General features: G+C 44.5%; 1 protein-coding gene across 3 annotated transcripts in view; it reads left to right on the forward strand.

Moving 5' to 3' along the window:
- Window positions 1-22,405, forward strand: part of shroom2a (shroom family member 2a) — a 42,974-nt gene that overhangs the window by 18,041 nt on the left and 2,528 nt on the right. Inside the window, exons 4-11 of one of the 3 annotated variants that reach the window (XM_061683252.1) lie at window positions 10,312-10,413; window positions 11,975-12,103; window positions 12,850-15,145; window positions 15,378-15,463; window positions 17,976-18,380; window positions 19,325-19,810; window positions 20,453-20,621; window positions 21,092-21,382. In XM_061683252.1, coding sequence (XP_061539236.1) covers window positions 10,312-10,413; window positions 11,975-12,103; window positions 12,850-15,145; window positions 15,378-15,463; window positions 17,976-18,380; window positions 19,325-19,810; window positions 20,453-20,621; window positions 21,092-21,382 — 3,964 coding nt within the window. The remainder of the gene's footprint in view (window positions 1-10,311; window positions 10,414-11,974; window positions 12,104-12,849; window positions 15,146-15,377; window positions 15,464-17,975; window positions 18,381-19,324; window positions 19,811-20,452; window positions 20,622-21,091; window positions 21,383-22,405) is intronic. The other 2 variants (XM_061683253.1, XM_061683254.1) reach the window with 2 other exon arrangements.

The following is a 22,405-nucleotide window of genomic DNA, read 5'->3' on the forward strand; positions in this document are numbered from 1 at the left end:
ATGTAATGAAAATTCTGTCCAATTGCTACCAAATTTGAACCATGACATTTAGATAGACGGGTGACAATCGATTGGGAAACATTCGAGTTTCTGTCACTGAGTGTGGTCGGACCATGGCGGCAGATCTTCTTGACTCACTAACAATATAAAACAGGAAATTCTAATAGTTTGGTAATGTTTGGAAAATTCATCAGCCCTCAAAGCCAAGTTTCACTCGGCAACGTCAAATTTGGTGCGTGTGTCTATCATGAGTAGGCCCACAAAAAAGAGGCAATATCCACAAATACACAAGAAGTCTTCCGTTTTGGTTCAAATTGGCGCTTTTGGCCATTAAAAGGGGTCCTTCAAAGACCAACTTGTCCGAACTCACCAATTTTGTAAATTCAGAACCTGCAGCCAGTTTCATTCACCAACGTGAAATTTGGTAGGCCTGTCTATGATTGGTAGACGCACAAAAAAGCCTCATGATGCTATGCCTGAAAATAGTTTGCTAGTTTTGTTGAAATAGGCATTTTTGAGGTATTTTGGCCATTTCCAAGGGGTCTTTTCATGATGAACTGGATTGTCCTAAAGATCTGATGATGCGTTTCACTGCCCCCAGAGGCCCAAACGTGTAACTGGTGCAGGTGTGTAACATTTACCCTTCTTTTTTTCCCCCGTGATGCCTTCACTGTTTAGCTCTTTACTTCAGTGGACTTTACTGTCCACCAGCCAGACCCCTGCAGCCTGGACTATCTCGCTCCCTTCTTTTCCCTCTCTCTCTCTCTCTCTCTCTCTCTCTCTCTCTCTCTCTCTCTCTCTCTCTCTCTCTCTCTCTCTCCCGGGGGTGTTCCCACCATAGCCAAGCAACTCTGGGAATCATTAAAACTTTACAACGTGAGCTCTTGTCATGCATTGCAGCGGTTGGCTTCCCCCTTCTGGCGTTTTTGCAGAAGTGCACTTGTCATGTTCTCTTGCATTTTTTTCTCCTGTTATTGTGGTACACAAAGTGGTTTCATGGTTGCGCTTTAAGGCCTTGTTTCCAACCAAGCTTCGGTCCACTATCCAGTTCTACCTGGAAAAGATTAGTGGACACATGTACACAGCAGGCGAGGCCAGAAGGAGGGCAGGGGGGCTTTGCATTTACTGCGCTTTGTTTTTTTTCTTAATAAGCTCATGCAGCATGTTTGGAATGTGCTACGCTGAATTCCACCCGTAAGTGGATTTCTTGAAATTGTTTGCTTCTCGGCTGAGGACGTTCTAGTGACGAGCTCGCAACCCCTTTTGTGTGCTCAGTGCAGTCGCTGATCATCATTGTAAAATGGTCAATTTTTAAATTTGATAACTATTTTTATCTATTGGACCATTTTGTTTGTCCCTGGCTCGTTTGGAATCCAAGGAGACGGACAGGACTGAGGTTACTCAGTAAAAATGACCTACACCAAGGGAGGTGTTGCTTTGATTTAACTGACCAAAACCCAACACTATCAAGACCAAAACTCCTCTAACCTACCAGCAAGGTAATCTGCTTTAATTTCCAGCCAGATGTAAAAACAAAAAAAAATTAAATAAAATTGTCTCGCTCGGTGTGCATTGTGGGAATTTGCGGTGTTGCCAGATAATTGGACCTCTTCGTGTGCGGTGGAACAATTTGGCGCTGTCGTTCATCTTTCAAAATCAAAATCCTGCTTGAGCCTGTCTTTTTCCCATGCTTACTTACCAAAGCTGCGACTTCGAAATAGAAGGCAATGTACATTGATTAAGCTAACGGACTAATTTCATTCAACACCCACTGCCTCCTCAAGCCAAAAACACGTGATTGGCGACTAGTCAGTGTTACGGTCATTGTGAAGTAATAAAGTCGACTAGTCTCTCCAACCCTGACAGAGTACCTGAAGAAAACCCAGGCAAGCACGTGGAGAATATGAAAAGTTCACACAGGTAGCCCGGAAATGCAGCCCTTTGGGGGGCACAAGCCAGTGTAAACTGTAGGCCGGTCCCAAGCCCGGATAAATGCAGAGGGTTGCGTCAGGAAGGGCATCCGTCTTAAAACTTTGCCAAACAAATTAACAAAGTCCGCCACCGGCGGCGTCAACCTGCAGGGCGCTGTTGGAAATTCAGCTACTGTGGGTCGAAGAAGAAGAAGAGGTGAAAAGTGGGTTCTTCGGCAGAAAGAGAAGAGGAAAGCACGGAGCCTAGAACTGAATTTGGGGACTTTTAATGTTGGGACTATGACAGGAGAATCTCTGGAGTTGAATGACATGATGATTAGGAGAAAGGTGGATATATTGTGTGTCCAGGAGACCAGGTGGAAAGGCAGTAAGGCTAGAGGTTTAGGGGCAGGGTTTAAATTATTTTACATTGGTGTAGATGGGAAGAGAAATGGAGTCTGGGTTATTTTAAAAGAAGAGTTGGCTAAGAATGTCTTGGAGGTGAAAAGAGTATCAGATTGAGTGATGAGGCTGAAACTTGAAATTGAGGGTGTTATGTATAATGTGATGAGTGCATATGCCCCAAAGGTAGGATGTGACCTAGAGGTGAAAGAGAAATTCTGGAAGGAGCTAGACGAAGTAGTTCTGAGCATCCCAGACAGAGAGAGAGTCGTGATTGGTGCAGATTGTAATGGACATGTTGGTGAAGGAAATAGGGGTGATGAAGCAGTGATGGGTAAGTACGGCATCCAGGAAAGGAACTTGGAGGACAGATGGTGGTAGACTTTGCAAAAAGGATGCAAATGGCTGTAGTGAACACTTTTTTTTCCCCAGAAGAGGCACGAACATAGGGTGACCTACAAGAGCGCAGGTAGAAGCACGCAGGTGGATTACATCTTGTGCAGACGATGTAATCTGAATGAGGTTACCGACTGTAAGGTTGCGGTAGGGGGGATTGTGGCTGGACAGCATAGGATGGTGGTGTGTAAAATGACTGGTGGTGGGGAGGAAGGCAGAGCAGAGAACCATGTGGTGGAACCTGAGACAGGACGAGTATTCATCTGCATCTTTTCGGGAAGAGGCGAGACATACTCTCGGTGAACAGGAGGAGCTTCCGGAAAACTGAACCACTGCAGCCAAGGTGATCAGAGAGGCAGGCAGGAGAGTACTTGGTGTATCTTCTGGCAGGAAAGGAGAGAAGGAGACTTGGTGGTGGAACCTCACAGTACAGGAAATCATACAAGGAAAAAGGTTAGCGAAGAAGAAGAGGGACACTGAGAGGACCGAGGAGAGGCGAAAGGAATACATTGAGATGCGACACAGGGCAAAGGGAGAGGTGGCAAAGGCCAAACGAGTCATATGATGACATGTATGGCAGGTTGGACACTAAAGAAGGAGAAAAGGATCTATACAGGCTGGTCAGATAGAGGGATAGAGATGGGAAGGATGTGCAGCAGGTTAGGGTGATTAAGGATAGAGATCGAAATATGTTGACTGGTGCCAGCAGTGTGCTAGCTAGATGGAGAGAATACTTCGAGGAGTTGATGAATGAGGAAAATGAGAGTAGAAGAGGCAAGTGTGGTGGACCACGAAGTGGCAATGATTAGTAAGGGGGAAGTTCAAAAGGCATTAAAGAGGATGAAAAATGGAAAGGCATGTCCGGATGACATTCCTGTGGAGGTATAGAAGCAGGTGGCTGTGGAGTTTTTGACTAGCTTGTTCAATAGAATGCTAGCGTGTGAGAAGATGCCTGAGGAATGAAGGAAAAGTGTGCTGGTGCCCATTTCTAAGAACAAGGATGGTGTGCAGAGCTGTGAGAACTATAGAGGAGTACAGTGGATGAGCCACACAATGAAGTTATGGGGAAGAGTAGTGGAGGCTAGACAGAAGTGAGTATTTGCGAGCAACAGTATGGTTTCATGCCTAGAAAGAGTACCACAGATGCATTATTTGCCTTGAGGATGTTGATGGGTAAGTACAGAGGTCAGAAGGAGCTACATTGTGTCTTTGTAGATCTGGAGAAAGCCTATGACAGATTACCCAGAGAGGAACTGTGGTACTGCATGCGGAAGTCTGGAGTGGCAGAGAAGTATGTTAGAATTATACAGGTTTGGACATGTCCAGAGGAGAAATAGTGAGTATATTGGTAGAAGGATGATGAGGATGGAGCTGCCAGGCAAGAGAGCGAGAGGAAGACCAAAGAGAAGGTTGATGGATGTCGTGAGGGAAGACATGAGGGCAGTTGGTGTTGGAGAGGAGGATGCAGGAGATAGGCTTAGGTGGAAAAGGATGTCGCGCTGTGGCGACCCCTAAAGGGACAAGCCCAAAGGAAAAGAAGAAGAAGAAGAAGACACAGGAAGGCCGGAGCTGAGATTAGAACCGCAGGATTGCGAGGTGTTGGATTTATCTTACCCAACATTATAATAAATAGACACAAAAGGAATGAAGACGCTTGTTTCTTTTTCTCATGAGGAGGGCGCATAGGAGATTGTTCAGGTTACAGCCTCTCAACACGCTCTAAACAATCTCCCCCGTCGCTCTTACATTTATTTGAAAATAGGAGGGTTTTACAAGACATAATGTTCTAAGCACTAAGACACAACACAAAACATGGGACCAGACCAACACCTGTCACGTCCCCGACCACATCCGATCACGTCCTTGGTCAAGGCGCCCTTCCATCGGATGATGCTGAGTCATCTTCTTGAAGGCGAGACATCTTTCTTTCTAAAAATTGTCCATAATACTAATGGAAGCTAAGCAAATAAATGATAACTTCTAAAATATATCTAACACGAGGCCAACGCGCTAATCACTTGTTCCACTGTGCTGCCCTAACAGCAATATGATGATTTCAAACCAAAACCTCGCTCGGTGAATCCGCCTTGTCGCCGTTACCCTGAGTGCTTGCAAAGCTCATTAGCCGGGCTTTCTTGAAGTAGGGTGCGCCCTGGAGATCAACCGGTTGCCATAGCGATGAGAGAAATGCACATCCACCTCACAACGTGGGGTGAGGGGGTGGGGTGACGCTAAGCGAAGAGTTCGGCATTAGCATATTAGCCACTTTTGAGCCAATGGGGTTGCAGAACCTCCGCGAGGGAACTGTCTTGGACAATAGCCGCCTTCCTCCTCCTCCTCCTCCTCTTGTTCTTCTTCCACTCTCTCTCTCTCCCCCTTCCAAGGGTAAGAAACTCCTTAATCGCAACGGAAGTCTCCACTTCTTTTCTTAAAAATATGTTGTAGATATCACGGAGTTTGTGGGTGGCAGTTGAGCCGCGATGCTTTGCGTCTTTGGATGCGCTCTCACCTTGTTAACCAAGTTGCTCTCGATGTTGTCGTGTTTGGGATCGTGCGTCCTCCTGTTTGGTGAGTTAAAGCAAACTTTAGTTTAGCCCGTATTTGGTTTATGACCCTAATACTTGATTGTTTTGCGAGGTCGCCCTTCATTTAGGTTAAGCCACGATCAACTAGACTTAGCCTTTGCAACCCAAATTAATCTTTAGCGTGTGTTTTGAAGAGCTTATATCTGTGAATATTAACACATTTCTGTTGCGAGGTGACAATCGTGTTTTGCAACTCCTTTCGGGACGCCATCAGAATCAGAATCGTCTTTTTTGGCCAAGTATGTTGGTGACACAAGGAATATGTCTGCAGTCGTCGGAATCACTCTAGTACATAGGTGTCAAACTCAAGGCCTGTGGTCAGAGCCAACCCCCCATAGTTTTGACTGTGAAATATTATAATAATACTCAAGAAAACAAAGTGTGTTTACTTCATGTTTCTCGCTAAATGGTAACTCAAACTCAAAACACTCGTACCGCACATCTTTCCCTGCTGAAATGAACGGAAATGCCGTTAATCCATTCCAGCCTCACCAAAAACATTTTGTTTTAAATATGAAAAATAGTACTCTATGATATCTCACTTTATGAAAATGTTCAGTAATGGCATAACTAAATAGAATGTAAAGAATTGAACAGTTTTTGCCACCTTTTCTTGCTTCAATTCAATGGACATTGTGCTGCTGCTTCTGGTGTGCATCTTGGACACCTGAGGGCCGTATAAGGCAGACGAACATCGAGACGTTTCAAAGTAAGATGCAGTTATGAGTTGTTTTTAGAGAGGGTAAAAACATTGCTGTGTGTATTGTTATATTATCTGTCTATGTGTGTTGCGCCACCGTTTGTGTTCACATAACTGGTGCTTAAGGGGTTATAACACCGCAACACTGATCCTATTCATTAGCCTGTCTATGCCATTTTGCATTTTTTGTTAGCATTAAGCTAAACAAACCTGTCAGCTTAAGCTATGTGTTTGTGCTTGTTTTAAATACGCATAATTTAGTAAAGTTCATGTTTTGTTTATTTAGACAAACTTTGTCAATAAACAGCTTGAGGCCTTTTTTGAGGAATTGTTAACTATCTGCCAAACTTTGTTGTGGAGTTGTATCTCAAAATTTTGCTCGCAAGTCAAAGCAAATGAACTGCCAAACGACGGCTTGTCGGATCACTCGGAATTCAAGGCGCCACTGTATAGCAAGCATTTTTTCCCCCCACCAAATTCCTTCTTAGCAAAAATTTAACAATAGTATTAAATATCATGGAAATGTAATGCAAACATTTTGGAAATTTTCTAGCCCTGTGCACACCTACTGATAAAATTTGACGATGCGGTTGTGTTGTGTTCGGCCCTGCCCCCATCGCGCTGCGTCCTGACTGATTCACTTTCTGAGCATATCTGCGCCAGCCCAGCTGTAGCCCTGACGATAGGCCTAATAAAGCCACGCTGATTTGCATACCAATGGCCTGCTCCATGTGTGGCTGCCTGCGAGTGCCCCAGATATGCTGGAGATGGGAGTTCCGCCGCGCTAGTTTTTTCTTTGTCTTCCCAAGAAGCTTTTAACTCTAATCTGCAATGACTTTTTTTTTTTTTTTTTTTTTCCCCCTTCGGGCGGAATCGTCCCACATTTTTAAAATTGGATGTCTTTTTTAAGAAAAATAATAAAAATTTTCAACAGTCATGCACCCATTTTTTCAAGAATGAAGGCCCTCCATGTCATTGGCTCACTTAAGGCCTTTTGTTGAGGTGACCGAAAGCGCACAACCCCCTGAACCCAACCTTTGTTTGTCGGGTCCGAGTCTAATCGGAGTTGAAAGCTTTGTCCGAAATTCTTGACCATCGCAACATTATGCAGACTTTTAATGACTTTCTCATTCTAGAAACGAGTTACCACATGCGTACGCCAACACTAAACAAGCCGAGAAGTCACCGAGCCAGTGTTCGCCTAAAACAGTGGTTCTCAAACTTTTTACACAAGTACCACCTAAAAAAAAAAAATGCTGAACTCCCCAAGTACCAACATGATAACCGACATTAAAATGCAGTAGGGTAGTAGGCCTAAGTGTTCATCACACCATCAGTTCTAAAATATATTTTGCAAATATATTGAACTTAAACGTTAATTCCAACTGAACTGTATTTAGTCAGTGATTCCTTTGTGTACCACTAGTGGTACCACACAAATTGCTGACTTAAAAAGTTGTTTTCAAAAGTTAAATGATGTACAAAAGTGTCGTAAAGTTGGAGATAACCTTGCAAAATAGTTCAGTAAAGTGAAACGCTCTATAACAACAGAAAACAATTGTTTATGTACTTTAAAAGGTTTATGTACTTATGGTTTTAAGGTCACAATTGGGTTAAAATTTGGGACAGTAAGGGGACAAAATGCAAAGCATAAAACTTGCTAATCTTGTTTGTAAACTGGAACAGATTTAACATACATAACATCTTAAGTCTTCTAATTTTAGCAAAGTGCAACATAAATTGTCTTTTTTTAGGACATTGCAACGTAAATCGTGTCTTTTTTAGGCCATTGCAACATTAATAGTTTGTCTTCTTTTTAGGAAATTAATGATGAAGAAAAGTGCAACAGTAACAGTTTATATTAGTCTGCATCATCACTGGTATTTTATTTTTTTTAATTTCTTTGAATTGATCGGAAACGCCAGGAGAGGTTGTTTAAATGTGTACATTTTGTTAACAAGCTAGCCGTGATTTTCGCTAGCAAGAGACTGAGCTGCACTGTGTTTGTTCACTGAGTAGACGTGTAGCAAGAGCCCCAAGATGGTACCAATTGTACGTTTCTGTACTGTATAGTCTGCGGGGGAAACCATACCCATATCGGGTCATTGGCTGCCAACTCAAGTTATTGGAGGCTTTGAGTTTAATAGCTGGTGGAGGATAGAAAGGCTAACCGGGAGGCAGACGACAGCTTGCCGTAAAGGGGTGAAGTGGCTGATCTGATCGTGGAAGAGATTCTCCCATCACTAAGCCCCCCACGCTGGGCTCATGTTCCCATGCGGACCATATGTTCGATCCATGTCCTGTTGCCATAATTACGAGTCCCATGGTGGATACACGTTATCTTTGCTGTGTCAATCAACATTCTGGGAGCTGGACTTATTTTATGCACCAGTAGGGCCACCAGAGGGAGCTGTAACACTTAATATTGTTTCTGTAGAAGTACAGTAGTAATTTGACTATGTTTAAAATTTGTTCCGTGACCAAGCTCTTAACTCAATTTACTTAGATATCAAATAAAATTTTTTGCTTTGGAAGCAAAGTCAAACTGACTTAAACTCTGGACAACACCATGTCATTAACATTATTTATTAAAGTAATTTAATTGCAATAAAGTAATTTAATTACAGTAAGTTAGCACCCATTATTTCTGCCATGTTGTAATGTTGATTTGACCTAAAGTTATGTCAGTGGCCAATCCATGAATGCCCCCTAGAGGTCAATGGTGTTTTAACTTTTGTCTAAAATGCGAGAGAATAATTTGCGTGATGGGACGGGCTCCAGCACGCCTGCAACCCTTGTGAGGATAAGCTGTACAGAAAATGGATGGATACAGTACACAAGTATATACAATAAATGAACAAGTCCTGTAAATAGACACATTGCTCCTTGTTATCGGATCGGTGATCGGTTATCTTTTTTTTATTTTTATTTGTTTTTTTTTTTAACTTGCTGATCGGTGATCGGCCCCAAAAATCCTGATCGTGTAGAGCCTATTTTTTAATGAAGAAAAATAGCATTGTGTTATATAAAACATCACCATATCAAATATAATAAAAAAAGAATTGTAAAGAAGCAAACTGGCTTGATAGAATTACTGTCGTATTTGTGTGTTGGATGTGTGCCTTCGAGGGAGGTGGCTTAGTGAGTGACATCCAAAGCAGAGTCGCTTTCGTTGCCTTGTCTGCATTCTGAGCGTCGGGGCGTGAGTTGTGCCCTACAGCAGCTCCTTGCGAGTGTTTTCATTTTGTATTGTGTATTTGGCTGTATGTTCCTTTTAGTAAACTGCTGAAAGTCCAACGGCAACTGTGGATCTCCTTGCCCCCACATGCCAGAATACCATGCCAAAAAAATAAAAAAACGCACTCAATTTATGACTGATCCAATTTACAATATTTCTTCAAGATACGAACCGTTGCTGAGATTATTTTGTTGTTGTTGTCTTGAATTGTGAGGAAAAACTAAGCTATGAGCGCTAGATGGTGACCGCAAACACAAGCAGCAGTTTGGCAGATAGTGAAAAGTTCTTCAAAAAAGAGAGTTCTTTAAGCAGTTTATAGCCACTCTCCGTTGAAGTTTTACTGTACAATTAATTACCCGTATATTTAAGTAACCACAGACCGCTAGCTTAATGCTAACACACAATGCTAAATGTCTGAGACGGTCTAACGGAACTTGTCTCGATGTTTCGTTAATTATAAAACTTTAAGCAACGAATATTCGAACACAAGCGGTAGCAACACATTCAGACAGAGCACACAACAACACAACTCACGGGCATATATTCTTTATCCTCTGTGACAAACAACTGATATTACTGCAGCTTACTGAGATGTGGCGACGGTCTCCATGTAGATCAGTAAGTATTATACTGCCCCTTGTGGCCAAGCTGCATACACAAGAAGGAGCCGCAAAATCTATTGAGTGAAATCATAATGTCCAAACTGATTTATACTTTATTCAATTCTGTTATTACTTTGTTTGAATAAAAAAAACAATACTGTTGAGTGCTATGTTTCTTGTTTAAAAAAAACAAAAACAGACACACATTACAATTTTTGTTGTTGTTGTTGGTTGCTAGAATGGCTTATTGGAATTTCCATTCATTTTAATGGGGAAGATGATTTGAGATACAATTGTTTTGAGTTGCTCGTGTGGTCACGGAACCCACTTCATCCCTAGTTTGGGAATGTCTGGTGCAGGGGTGCTTTCTCCGAATGAGCAAAAAAAGTGCAGCGCCATGTCTCGTGATGCCGCCGACACAATTGTTGCTGAGTTCTTCGTTTGTGTGTTCGTATGTGTTCCTTCCATTGCTGCCCAGGAATATGAAAATGGTGGACATTGTAGCTCACAAAATGCCCTCAGAGAATGACGTGCATGTGGCCCGAAGCTTCCTTACCAAGATTTTGCGAAGTTCCATGAGGTACAGTTCCGTGGCGTCATCCAACGAGCATTAGTAGCTTAACCCTCATGTCGCCGCATACCCACCACTACCCACCTCCTCCCACATTCATCTTATTTTTTTCATTTTATCCGCTGCTTCTGTCCTTTTTCCGTAGCGACTTGTAGCCTTCCTCTCTGGCATGTGGATTGTCGCTAGCCTCATTCCTCATGTAGCGCATGTACGGAGGTTTTACTGGTTGTCATTTGATGTATGTCGTCACTGTTGTCCTGACACGCATCTCAGAAAGAACCACTTCATAGGGTATGTTCTGTGTCAATACTCGACAAGCGACGAATCAGAGAAGGAATGTGTGGATGTCAGTAGGATTGCAAAGTGGTGGAAAAGACTTTAGTGAATTTCCATGGGAGTTTAAGAGTAAACCTTCAAATTTGTCAATTCCATGTTTATTCATTAATTCCCATGGAAAGTTTCCAACCCTAGATGTCAGTGATGTTATACATTTTTAAAATGGACACATGACAAGCAGCATAGTTAATACACCCACGAGTATATTATGCCCCTTTTCCACTGCACAATAAGTCATCTCAAAAGTTATTTTTTAATGCTTTTTCATTAGTAAACACTGCTAGACGAGGTATCCGGGTGTAAACAGTACTCCAAAAATCCTGGTGCAATACATACCTTGGTTTTAAGGTTGGTTTGATTCACAGTGGGAACAGTAAAGGAACAAAATGAAAAGTGCTTATCTTTTGTGGAAACAGGAACTGACTTAATTTATAATGAAATATATAAAACTTCATATTGCTCTTCATTTACCAATGAATAACTACAGATTCCCAAATCCACAAAATGATGTATACAAAAAAAATGCAAATTAATGTTTAAGAAAACACGACTGCTTAAAGCTTTTCTTTTTAGGAAAGTGGCAAATCGATAGTTGGTTGTCGTTGTAGGAAATGAAAATGGCTTTAAAAGCCAATTAATCATCACATGACACCGCAGTGTTAGACTCCACAGTTTCCAAAAATAAAATATGTCCACTTTTTGCTGCCAACTGCCGCAGTCAACGTAAATAATTCCTCACAATCAACTGAGTTCTTACGCTGTGCTCTTAGTCTCCTCTTGGATAAAATATATTTCCTTGTCATGGCCAAATGCCAAGAAGTAAATAATTGCTCTCCATTGGGTTTTGGACGTCTCCGCTTTGCAGCTTTGCCCTTATTCTCCCCTTGGATAAGGAGAATGCAGAGCCGTAAATACTTGTTTCCCTCCATTGTTCTTTGTTTGCGTCTCATTCAGACTGATGAATTCATGCAGCGTGTTTTTCGCAGTTTCCCACCGTACCATTGTGAAGTGGAAAACCAGAAACCAAGGCGAGTAGAGCCGAGCAGTTACTGTGCAGTGGAAAAGTGATTTTAGGTAGCTGGTAACATTTAGCCTTTATTTATCTTTATTCTTAAAAGCAGAATTTCGACATTCAACAAGTTGCTGGAATCATTCCTCTGAACTAGGACAAGCAAGTTTTTTTTGGTCCGAGGTCTCCAAATCGACTCGGCATTCTGTTTTCTTCTGTGTTCAGGCGCAGTGAACCCATAAGCAGGCCGCACTCCTGGCACTCCACTAAGTTCAACGAAGGCCAGTCCGAGTCAGCCAAAACGCAGCCGTCTCCACCCTCGGCGGCAGTGTGGCACACCTCATACGATGCGAGGTAAGGCTTTTCGGTTCTCTTAAAGAGACGGAGAGACAGAGTTTTTGTTATTTTGACCATTGAAATAAGTGCCTCATAATATTAATACGTGTGCACAACTGCCAATCCATTTCTTTATTATATATATTTTCAACAACTAACGAAGGGATTTGGGGGGGGGGGGGGGGGGTGCTTGCAATTTCTGTAAGAACTGACTAAAAAATTCACATTTTTGCATAGGATTTCATGATTATATGAAAAAGAATAAATCCATTTAGAAATAAACATGAAGTAGACAAACTTGATTTGCTTTAGTGAGCCACAAAAGAAATGATGCGGTGGGCCTTGAGTCTGAGACGTGCCAGTGTAGAGAGTGGCAGCCTGCAAGACCTGGAAAACATCACAGAGTATATTTCTACAGCATTTTATCAAAGGACGGAAAATAAAATGCATATTAGTGTTTTACAGGAGCCAAACCATTATGGTATCTCTCCACTGACACGTTCCTGGTGATTAAGGAGCACCAGTGGCACTTTAAAAGCCAACCCACAGCCAAGAATGCTACCCTACGCCATCAAGAAAAGCAACAGTCTCAGCGGAATGTTTTATTCGGCTAATTACAGCCATTAGGTTTTCTGCAAAAACACACAGCTATAATATGTCACACTTAAGCGTAGCAAGTGGAACATGTTGATAATGAATTTCTGTCTGAATGTGACTTCAACTTTATAATTTGCCACTTGCTACTGGTTGTTTTTAACCTCTAGTTCATCATCAACTGACCTCTCCTCCGGTTGGGAGCAAACCAACCTCTGCAGGGTTTCCGATCAGTTCAGCTCTCTTGGCAGCATGGACAGCCTTGAACACGTCCCCCACCCATACCTGGCCGGTCAGCTGTCCCCATCAAAGTCCAACAACAGTATGGAGCACCTCGGCGGCGGCGGTGGAGGCGGCAAACGAGACTCTGCATACAGCTCCTTCTCCACGAGCTCTGGCACTCCAGACTTCACGCTTTCCAAGAGCAACGCGGCTTCCACCGAGAACGTCCTGTACAAAGTCAGCCAGTGGGATGCCGGAGTGAGGCCCATCAATGGCAGGATCGGCCAAAGTATGATAGAGGGAGTCAAACAGGACGACAGGCTGACGTACTTTCAGATGCCGGGAGGCTGCGACAGCCCCCAAATTGACGACCAGGCTGACTCCCGCCACTGTGCTTCTGGTAGAACGAGTTACGGACCAGTATGGCACGTTCCTGAGAAAAAGAAGACCTCCTCCCCTTCACCTCCACCGCCGCCCCCACCGGCTCGCAGTGACAGTTTTGCAGCCACCAAGGAACGAGGGCTCGTCGTAGCTAACCCTGAGCCCAATTCACGTATCCCAGTAAAGCCCTCTGTTGAAGATCGCAGTGGCCAGAACCCATCCCCGAAAAACGACAAGGCTAGTTTTTACTCTCACGGGCAATTCAGCTCAAACAAGCAGCACTCCCTCTCCAGCTGTGATGTTCGGCAAGGTCATCCAGCACATCATAGACACCATGGCGACAAAAGTACTTTTCCCGCACAACCGTTTCCCGCTACTGCTCCCAAGCCACTAAACGTCGGGGGCTACTTCTCCAGCATGCAGGAGCTCCCCACTAACGGTTCTGCTCAACCCGTCGGCCAGAACCTGAGGAGGAATTTGAGCACATCCCAAGCGATTGCTCCCAAAGACCCAATTATTGACAGCAGCGGGCACAGCCGGTACTACTGTGTCACTACATGTCAGCCTACTTCGGGGAAACCAGACGACAGGAAAAGTTCTGACACCCTCAACCTGGCCCAGATTGGAAAGGAGCAAAATTCTCTTAGCCCACAAGTAGTCACCAAAGCAAAATATCATCTTTCTCCACAACAGCAGTACTCCTCGAATGGTAGAGAGACTAACGGATACAGCAAACACCATGCTACCTCTGCTCTAGACACCGTGCCCCCTAAAGCCATTGGTGACGACCTAAGGAGCCAGAGGGGACAAAGTTTACAAAATGAAGAGGCTCCGTACGCAAGTTGTCCCCCGATCAGACTCTCTGACCAACGGCGGTCCCTTCCTCTGCAGCACAGAGAATTCAAACAAGATACGAGACACCACAGCCAGGCCAGCGATAACATTTGCCCTAAGGCTACGCCCATGCTCCATTCGTTGTCCATGGATGCCAAGGGCGAGACCTCGAAAGGCGCAGACCCGGCGGAGACGGTCGAGTCCAAACAGATGCGACGCAACGACCGCTTTGCCACCACCTTAAAGAGCGAAATTCAGATGAGGAGAGCCAAGCTGCAGAAGAGTAAGAGTGCGGCGACTCTGCCCGACGAGAACCAAGACGACCACTCTAATCAGAGCTCCACCCCCAGGTTGGCAGACAGCCCCTTCACAAACACCTACAAGGATAACTTGAAGGAAGCACAAGCTCGGGTGCTTAAAGCTACTTCCTTTAGGAGGAAAGATCTGGAGCCTGTGTTGGTGGAACACCCGTCAGCTGAAGCCATACCCAATTACCCGTCCTCAGTGATGGCTAAGAAAGATGTCACTCCTCTTCCAACACTGTCGGAGGGCGGGACCAGTAAATCTGGGCCTTTGCGCATTGGTGGACGAAAGCGCTTTGCAGCAGAAAAGAAGGTAAGGTCCTTCTCTGAACCGGACAAAATCCATGAAGTCGGAGTAAAAGAAGAAGAAGAAGAAAACACAAGCTCTTCCCTGGACCAACAAAATAGAAAATTGACTGACCCCAATCCCAGCAGTTCCACGGTCCGAGGTTCTCCCGGTGAAACGGAAACCGCGCTGAAAGGGACAAGAAGCAATGACGGCGCCCAGAGTGGTCCAACGTACTCCGTTCTGGACCAGCAACGATTAGGCACCTTTGCCGAGTACGAGGCCAGGTGGAACGTCCAGAAGAAACCTCCAGAGACAAGGGCCTCTGGACTATTCCGGTCGGCCGACAACATTCTGGATCCTGGCTCGGAGGAGAGGGTGAAACCTGCCTGTTTCCATGAGAGGTCCCGATCTTCACCCTCTGCTGACTTCTACGGACAGGTAAGGATTACTTTTTCTAAAGTCAGGATCATCAGTCTCTTGAAGACAAACCTGCAGCACAATGTGAGAGATCCAAAAATAATCAATGTTTGTTCTTCACGACACACCTCAGCTTCAGGCAGACTGCAATTATGCTTGTTCTCATGCATCTTATTACCAAGCAAGAAACTACCAGGAGCTGCCTTGAAACAAAAATGTTGTCTTTTTAAGGCTATTCTGCTGATTTTCCTAGACACCTCATGTCCCTGCAATAACACCGGAGAAGCAAAATTCCCAGATGGATGTTCAACCTGCTGGGTCACTCAACTCTGCCTCAAGGTAATCTGCTTTATTGTTGCTGATTGGAACATATTAACATGCAATTGTATATATGTAGATATCACGTGTGGTGCAAACTGTCACGAGTTTGAACAGAATTTTCCTTTTTTCTCTCAATTTCTCCCTTTGTTCATTATCATCACTTGTAAGGAAATGATGGTTTTGTACGTGGATTTGTGCAACTGTCGTATCTTCAGTTTTCGGATGCCCCCAAGAGTTGAAGCAAACCCGTGTAAAATCTGTAAAAAAGATGGCAGACTGTCGCTCGTTGATTGCTCCTCTTGCGGAAGAACAGTGATGGCTTTTAATCTGTCTGGGGCAACGCGGCATGACGGCCTTTTGGCACAGCTGTGCCAACACGCGCCGTCTCCGTGGTACCGCTTTGTGTCGAGCAGTAGAGGTTCTTCTGTAGGCCCTGAGAAGGTGTCCTGGTCACATGGTCCTGATGCCTCAGTGCACGTTGAACCAGTTATTTAGGAGTCTTTAGTTTGTCTATTCCCCCACCCTGACACACACACACACACGGGTGAAACCCACCGTCAGGGTGTAGAGTATCTCGTCTTGAGCAACCCTCATTGTGTGTCTTTGCATGACAACAGTCATTGTCATCAGAGTGTCTGTCAGGAGAGCTCCACCCAGTTTTTGATACTGATACAGGCATAGTGAGGAGATGGCTACGGGTGGCTGCCGAGAGACAGCAAAGTCCTCTTACTTTTTTACTTGCATCGCAATGGAAATAACGGGCCTAAAATGTCCTTTCAGGGGAGTGGTGCTACTTTTTTTGTTTGTTTGTTCTCTTTGTACTAAAAAGAAATACAGCGGTGCTTTGAGAATACGACTTTAAGTTGTTCCGTGACCGAGCTCGGAACTCAGTTTCAGTGACGGTGAGCTTCATGGTTAACAAATGTATAAACCAGACAAATTACGTATCCCCCGCAATAATATGAAGCCTTTGCTAGGTTCTGTGTAAATGTGTGTGATGCCATGCTAAGATATTTTGTTCCGGCTATGATATGGCAATTTTACGTGATGTGTGTGTGCAAAAGAAGGACAGCACGTGTTTGTCCGCGAGTTGCCCCAAACTGTATCTCGTGACTGTACAGTCGGCACACTTCAGTGCTTCCTAATTGAGTTTGCGTGGAAGCGCTCACATGCGAGCCAATGGAATCTGCGTGGCCCTGACGGATTGACGTTAGCATGTCTGGTGACACACAGACGTGTATTCACTCTGTACTTTAGAAGTACAGATAAATGGTAAAAAAAAAAAGACTAGTGAAAGTAGCAGTACTGATTTTAAATAAAAAATAAAAAATTCCTAAAAAGTACTTTATTCCCAAAGTAATACAATGGTACCTTGACCTGTGACCACGCTCATGACTTATAATATTTGTATCTCAAATCATCGTTCCCCAGCGAAATGAATGGAAATGCCATTCATTCGTTCCAACCCCACATTATGCGCCTTCTGATGTGAGCGCCTTGGCCATCAGAGGGCAGTATAAAACAGTCAGCGAGCCGCACGAAGAAGAGTTTCACAACACAGTAATATTAGTCATTCTTCGTCGAGAATAAAGTATATATGCCTGTAAGAATTGTATTGTTTGTCTGTGTTTCTGCGCCGTTTGTTTTCAAATATGCATCGCTTAAAGGGTTAACACCGCGACTGTCTGCTATTGTTTAGCACGACCATGGCGTTTTGCCTTTTGTGTCAGCGTTGAGCTAGTAGAAATTCCAAAGGCGAAGTTGTGTGTTTGATTCAAATACACATGTAATCCTCATGGTTTTATGTTTAGTTTGACTGTAAACTTCAACTTGCCTGTTGTGAAGTGAGTTGAGGCGAGTTCACTGCCCATGTATCTCACATTTTTGCTCACAAGTCAAAGCAAAACATTGGCAGAGGGACGTCTCGTATCTCGACTAACTGCAGTCGGTTCACTCGTAAGTCAACGCTCCACTTCTAACGATTATTTTTGAATGCAAAAATGAAAAAAAGCTTATTTTCTCTGCTTTTTTGGTTCTACTGCTGATTACGAAAGAGCGGAAAAAGCGAGACACGCTTTTTTTTTCTGGGAAAGAAGAGTCTTTCCTTTCTTTTTGGTAGGTTTGGTGCTTATGTTGTCACAGAACACAATATTCTGTGGGTCTTGAAGGTTCAGTCCGAATGCTCTAAAACGGCCGGCAATATGGGGCACTCCGCTTTGAAAACAAGTTAAGTACAGTAATAAAGTATTTGTACTTGGTTACTTCCCACCACTGGTGACACGTGTGCCACGCACCCAGACAAATTTCCTTCTAAGAATTGAAAGCGCTCAGGAGGATTATTTATTCCTTCTAGCAGGCTTTTTGTGGGAGCTGAAGTATTCCTGGCAGCTCCAGTCAAGGGAGGAGACGAGAAAAGTTTTTTTAATCACAGTGGCTGCTGGCGAGAGGAAGACGACGGCCTCGGAGGCTGCAGATGATAGTTTGTGCCGTGTGTAATTAAAAGCTTTTTTTTTTTCGTTGTCATCCACAGCTGCCCGGAGGACTGCAACGTGAGAGAGAAGCCTGCCGAGTGCGAGCGACCTCCTCCGGTGACGGGACACAGATTCTCTACGACGACTACAGCCGCCGTCAACCACAGAGCAGCGGAGCCGGGCCGCTCTCAGGTCACGGACCGCGCCAAGCCTCCCCCGCCCAGATGCCCCGACGACAACCCCGACGAGTCGACGCTTCTCCAAAGTCACGCCCCGAACGGCGAGGCTAAAAAGGCAGACGGCAAAGCGCAAGTCGGCGCAGTAGCGCGTCACACGCCAGCGCCCGCTTCCTCCTACAGGACGCCGGCTGCCATGGAGGCGCGGCGCTCTCCTTCCCCGCAGTTTTCCCCGCAGCGACTGAGCGACAAGCCTCCTGTCTCACTGCAGGACCAAGACTCTAACGGGTAGGTGTTTTTCTGCCCTTTATTAGTACAAAGGAGCTTATTGACTGTTGAAGTCTCTATGGGGGTCCTAAGCAAAATTTGATCTTAAGCCGCATATTCGCAGTTTAGCATTCGTGACATACCATATTCACAGGTTTTGGGGGAGCCTATTATGGAAAAATGACTTGTTCTGATCGAGAATACCTGAAACAAATACTTGAAGACAAAGTTACTTGTACAGTCTATCTTTGGAGAGAGGTCAGACAATTCGAGATGGAGACGTGCAGCATCTCAAAGTTCTCGCCAAGAGAGGCTTTCAAAAACAGATTTTTACACTCGCTATTTACAGCAGGACCCGGGGCCTATCCCTGGCAAATGTTCACTGTAGTATTGATTATTTATTATTCATTGCTGAATTTCTCCATGAGGGATTTTAATGTGTATCGTAAATTGAAAAAAATATCATCGAGGCCAGTGGTTCTCATTGCGCGGTATGAGTGTGTATGAGTTTTGGTACGCAAAAGAATTACGGAATTGAATACAAATAAAATTTGCAGCTTTTAAAACATGCAACACAAGCAAACATTAGAATGAAGCTTATAGCTATGTATAGAGCGTGTTTAAAATATTTTTTTTAATGCAGTACAGAAAATTCTTTTTTTACTTTTTAAGTCCAGTATATTTTTGAAGATATCCTCAAAATCAAGGACTTTGATGACTTTGGAGAGAGGAAAAATGCTCCAATTATGCCTGATTATCTTAAATGTTTCAGTGTATTTGCTTTGTAGTGAACTTCAGACTGGACAGTTTCATAAAGCCGAGCACTGCATTTAGATATTCTCGTCACTGGGCATGGAAAAACACTCCACCATCATGCAGTGACATTTAAAATCAGCATGCACGTGGCCACAGAAAGATTTTCCTCCTCCTCAAACGATTCTCACCGTGTTTTTTTTCCATTCCAGGATGGAAAACGGGACGGAAAAGCCAAGCAGCGTGGTAAAGAAAGTTCCCGTCAGGATCGTGCGCTCGGAGGGAATGCCGGAGAAGGAGAACGCGGGGACCTTTCCGCGAACCGACGAGGCATCTGTGGCCGGAACAGGGGGTCCTGATATTAGCAAGCTCGGCAGCCTGGGAGCCGGCGGACAGGATTCGGTCTTCTGCGCTTTCACTCGGCAGAAAGAACCCGACGAACCCGGTGTGACTTCGGAGGAGCCCAAGACGGACGCGACCCCGAGAATGTCGGAGGAGCAGAAGAGAGAGGAGCTGGCCCGCGACATCATGGACAAGGACAAGTCGCTGGCTGACATCCTGGACCAGAGCAAGATGAAGACTACCATGGACCTGATGGAGGGCCTGTTTCCACAGGGCGAGCAGCTGCTGGAAGGAGCTCACCAGCGCAGGAAAGCGCCCCCCAAACCCCCCAATGCCGCCCGGCACGCTGAGGAAAGGTCAGAAACGCGTAATAAGCACATTCGTACACTCAACATACAGACTGGCTAACAGTTAGCCAGTTAACTGCCAATCGCTAACCTTAGCTCGCAACAGCCAATTCTGCATTCTTATTCACTGACGCCCACGTCACTCACCGGGCCACATCCCAACTTTGTAAAGCCGTACACATTCAAAGTCACAGCTACTACAGTAGAAGGTGTAGATGGTGACCCCTGGTGGACATAAATAATACTTGCACCTCACATGCACATTATTGTTCAATAATGCAAACCGTGACGAGACACCCATGCTAAATAAGAACATTTTAAAATGACATTGCAACAGATTTATTTGTCAGTTTATCAAGTTTCAAATATTTTTTTGCACAAACACTGATTTTGTTGAAGACGTGTTGAGGTAAATATTACCCAACTCCGCAACTCAACACATTCAAAAGTAGTGGATTTTCATATGGTGAACTCTATAGCTCACTAAAAATAAACATCATGATTCCGGAGTAGGGAATGAGTGACTGATGCTGAACACAGTCGCTATTTCGGGATTTTTTCTGAAAACTCTCCTGTATATTATATAGTTGATATAGACTATATCATTGACTAAAACTATCATGTAATGATAAATTCCTGATCTTATTTCAGGGAGAAGGAGGACAGTATGGCGGCGGTTGCCATGGTGACCAGCTCCGCGTACTACAGCACGTCGGCCCCCAAAGCCGAGCTTCTCATCAAGATGAAAGACATGCAGGAGCACAACGAGGACTACGACGACTCGGAGGACGAACTGGACATGGATCTGGCCAACAAGAAGGTAGGACACACTGCTCACAACATTTTGTCTTTGGGTATTGGGGACTTTTCAGTGTGATAACGTTTGGGGGCAGAAAATAATACATCTTTGGGGTTTTGAATGTTATTTCAGGTGGATGACATGTTTAAACTTGAGGAAACTGCATTGGTAGAGTTCAAACACATTAGTAAAAGTTTTAGTGGGGTAAGATGACCCAGAAACGACGATAGTTAATGTACTGCGTAAAAGTAGTTTAAGTTTTATCAGAGGAAAATTACTCTGTAATGAGTAAGATGTTAAGGGAAATTTATTGGAGTAGTAGTCCATTTTATTGAGGAAATGTAGTGGACTAAAAGTGAATATTAATAACGAAGTAAAGTACCTATACGTGGAAATTCCTGTTTAAGTAAACTAACAAAGGATTTGTACTCCAGTTACATTGCAAGGGTTGTCTAGCGTAGGACAAAAAAACATTTTATTTAACATTGAAGGCCTTTGATCTGGTGCAGCAAGAACTGATGGACAGCCTGAGCAAGAAGCTGCAGGTCCTGCGCGAAGCCCGCCAGAGCCTGCAGGAGGACGTGCTGGACAACAACGCGCTGGGAGACGAGGTGGAGGCGCGCGTCCAACAGGTGTGCAAGCCCAACGAGCTGGACAAGTTCCGCATGTTCGTGGGCGACCTGGACAAGGTGGTGAGCCTGTTACTGTCGCTGTCGGGCCGCCTGGCCAGGGTGGAGAACGCCCTCAACAGTCTGGACGAGGACGCCGCGCCCGAGGAGAGAGTACGTACGAAACCGGAGGCGGGGGAGTCCAGTCGCATGACTTGACTCGGGTCAGATTAAAATCACCCATTTTAGACCTTGGGACATGCTCGGCTAAGACTATTGAAAGATTCCACTTGACTTAGACTCGAACTACATGACTTGACAAAGTATTGCGTCTTTATATTAGAAAATCAGCAAGCTGATTGAACCGATGAGTTACCGAATCGACTTTATTACTCCGCGTCGGCATTCGACACTTCGTCGCCTCATCGCTAATCACGTCTTTTTGGAATTTCTTCTTCCAATCAACCAATTTACAGACGACCTTCGACTCTGCCGTCTGCTTCTGTCGCCGGAATATAACGCTCTGCGGAGGAGCGAAATGTCCGGCCAGCAAGGTGTTCGCACACGTCTGTGCGGGTAACGAGAGTACAAAAAAAAAAATACTGGTTGTAGACGCGAGTAGCAGTTAGCCCGGCTAGGTTCGGCTGTCTCCGTCGCCGCTAGTTTTAAAAGATTCATGCCTGCGGTATCTCGGGGCTGGTGGCGAGGCACGAGGGCAGCGGGGCCAGTTGAAACTCTTCATCTTTGTCGCCAAATTGTTATGAAAATAACATTTACCAACAATGCACAGCTTTGTGCTTACAAGAAATGTATTCATCATCGTTCGCACTCACCAACATCGCAACGTTATATGACACTGAAAGTGACACTTCGATGTTAAAAACTGACGACGGTATTCCACGTGGCCGTATGGTTGCTACAGGTAGGTGGAAATATTTGACCAAACTGAAAGCAAGTTTTCCATAACTGAAATAAAATCATAAGTGAAATAGGAAAAATCACATTACGATATCCCATCTTACAGCCGACTGTGCTATGGAGCACAATATGAGACTGGGCAGCAAGTCGCAAAAACATGCGCAGGGCTCCCACTGATGACAACAAATTGTTTCAATGCCTGTCGGTCAAATTGTGTTTTGTGGTTGGGGGCCGCTGTTCTGCGTTGAAAAAATATCAATGACGTCAACGATTAATCGA

The sequence above is a fragment of the Phycodurus eques genome, chromosome 8 (assembly GCF_024500275.1).
Source record: "Phycodurus eques isolate BA_2022a chromosome 8, UOR_Pequ_1.1, whole genome shotgun sequence".
Classification (NCBI taxonomy): domain Eukaryota; kingdom Metazoa; phylum Chordata; class Actinopteri; order Syngnathiformes; family Syngnathidae; genus Phycodurus; species Phycodurus eques.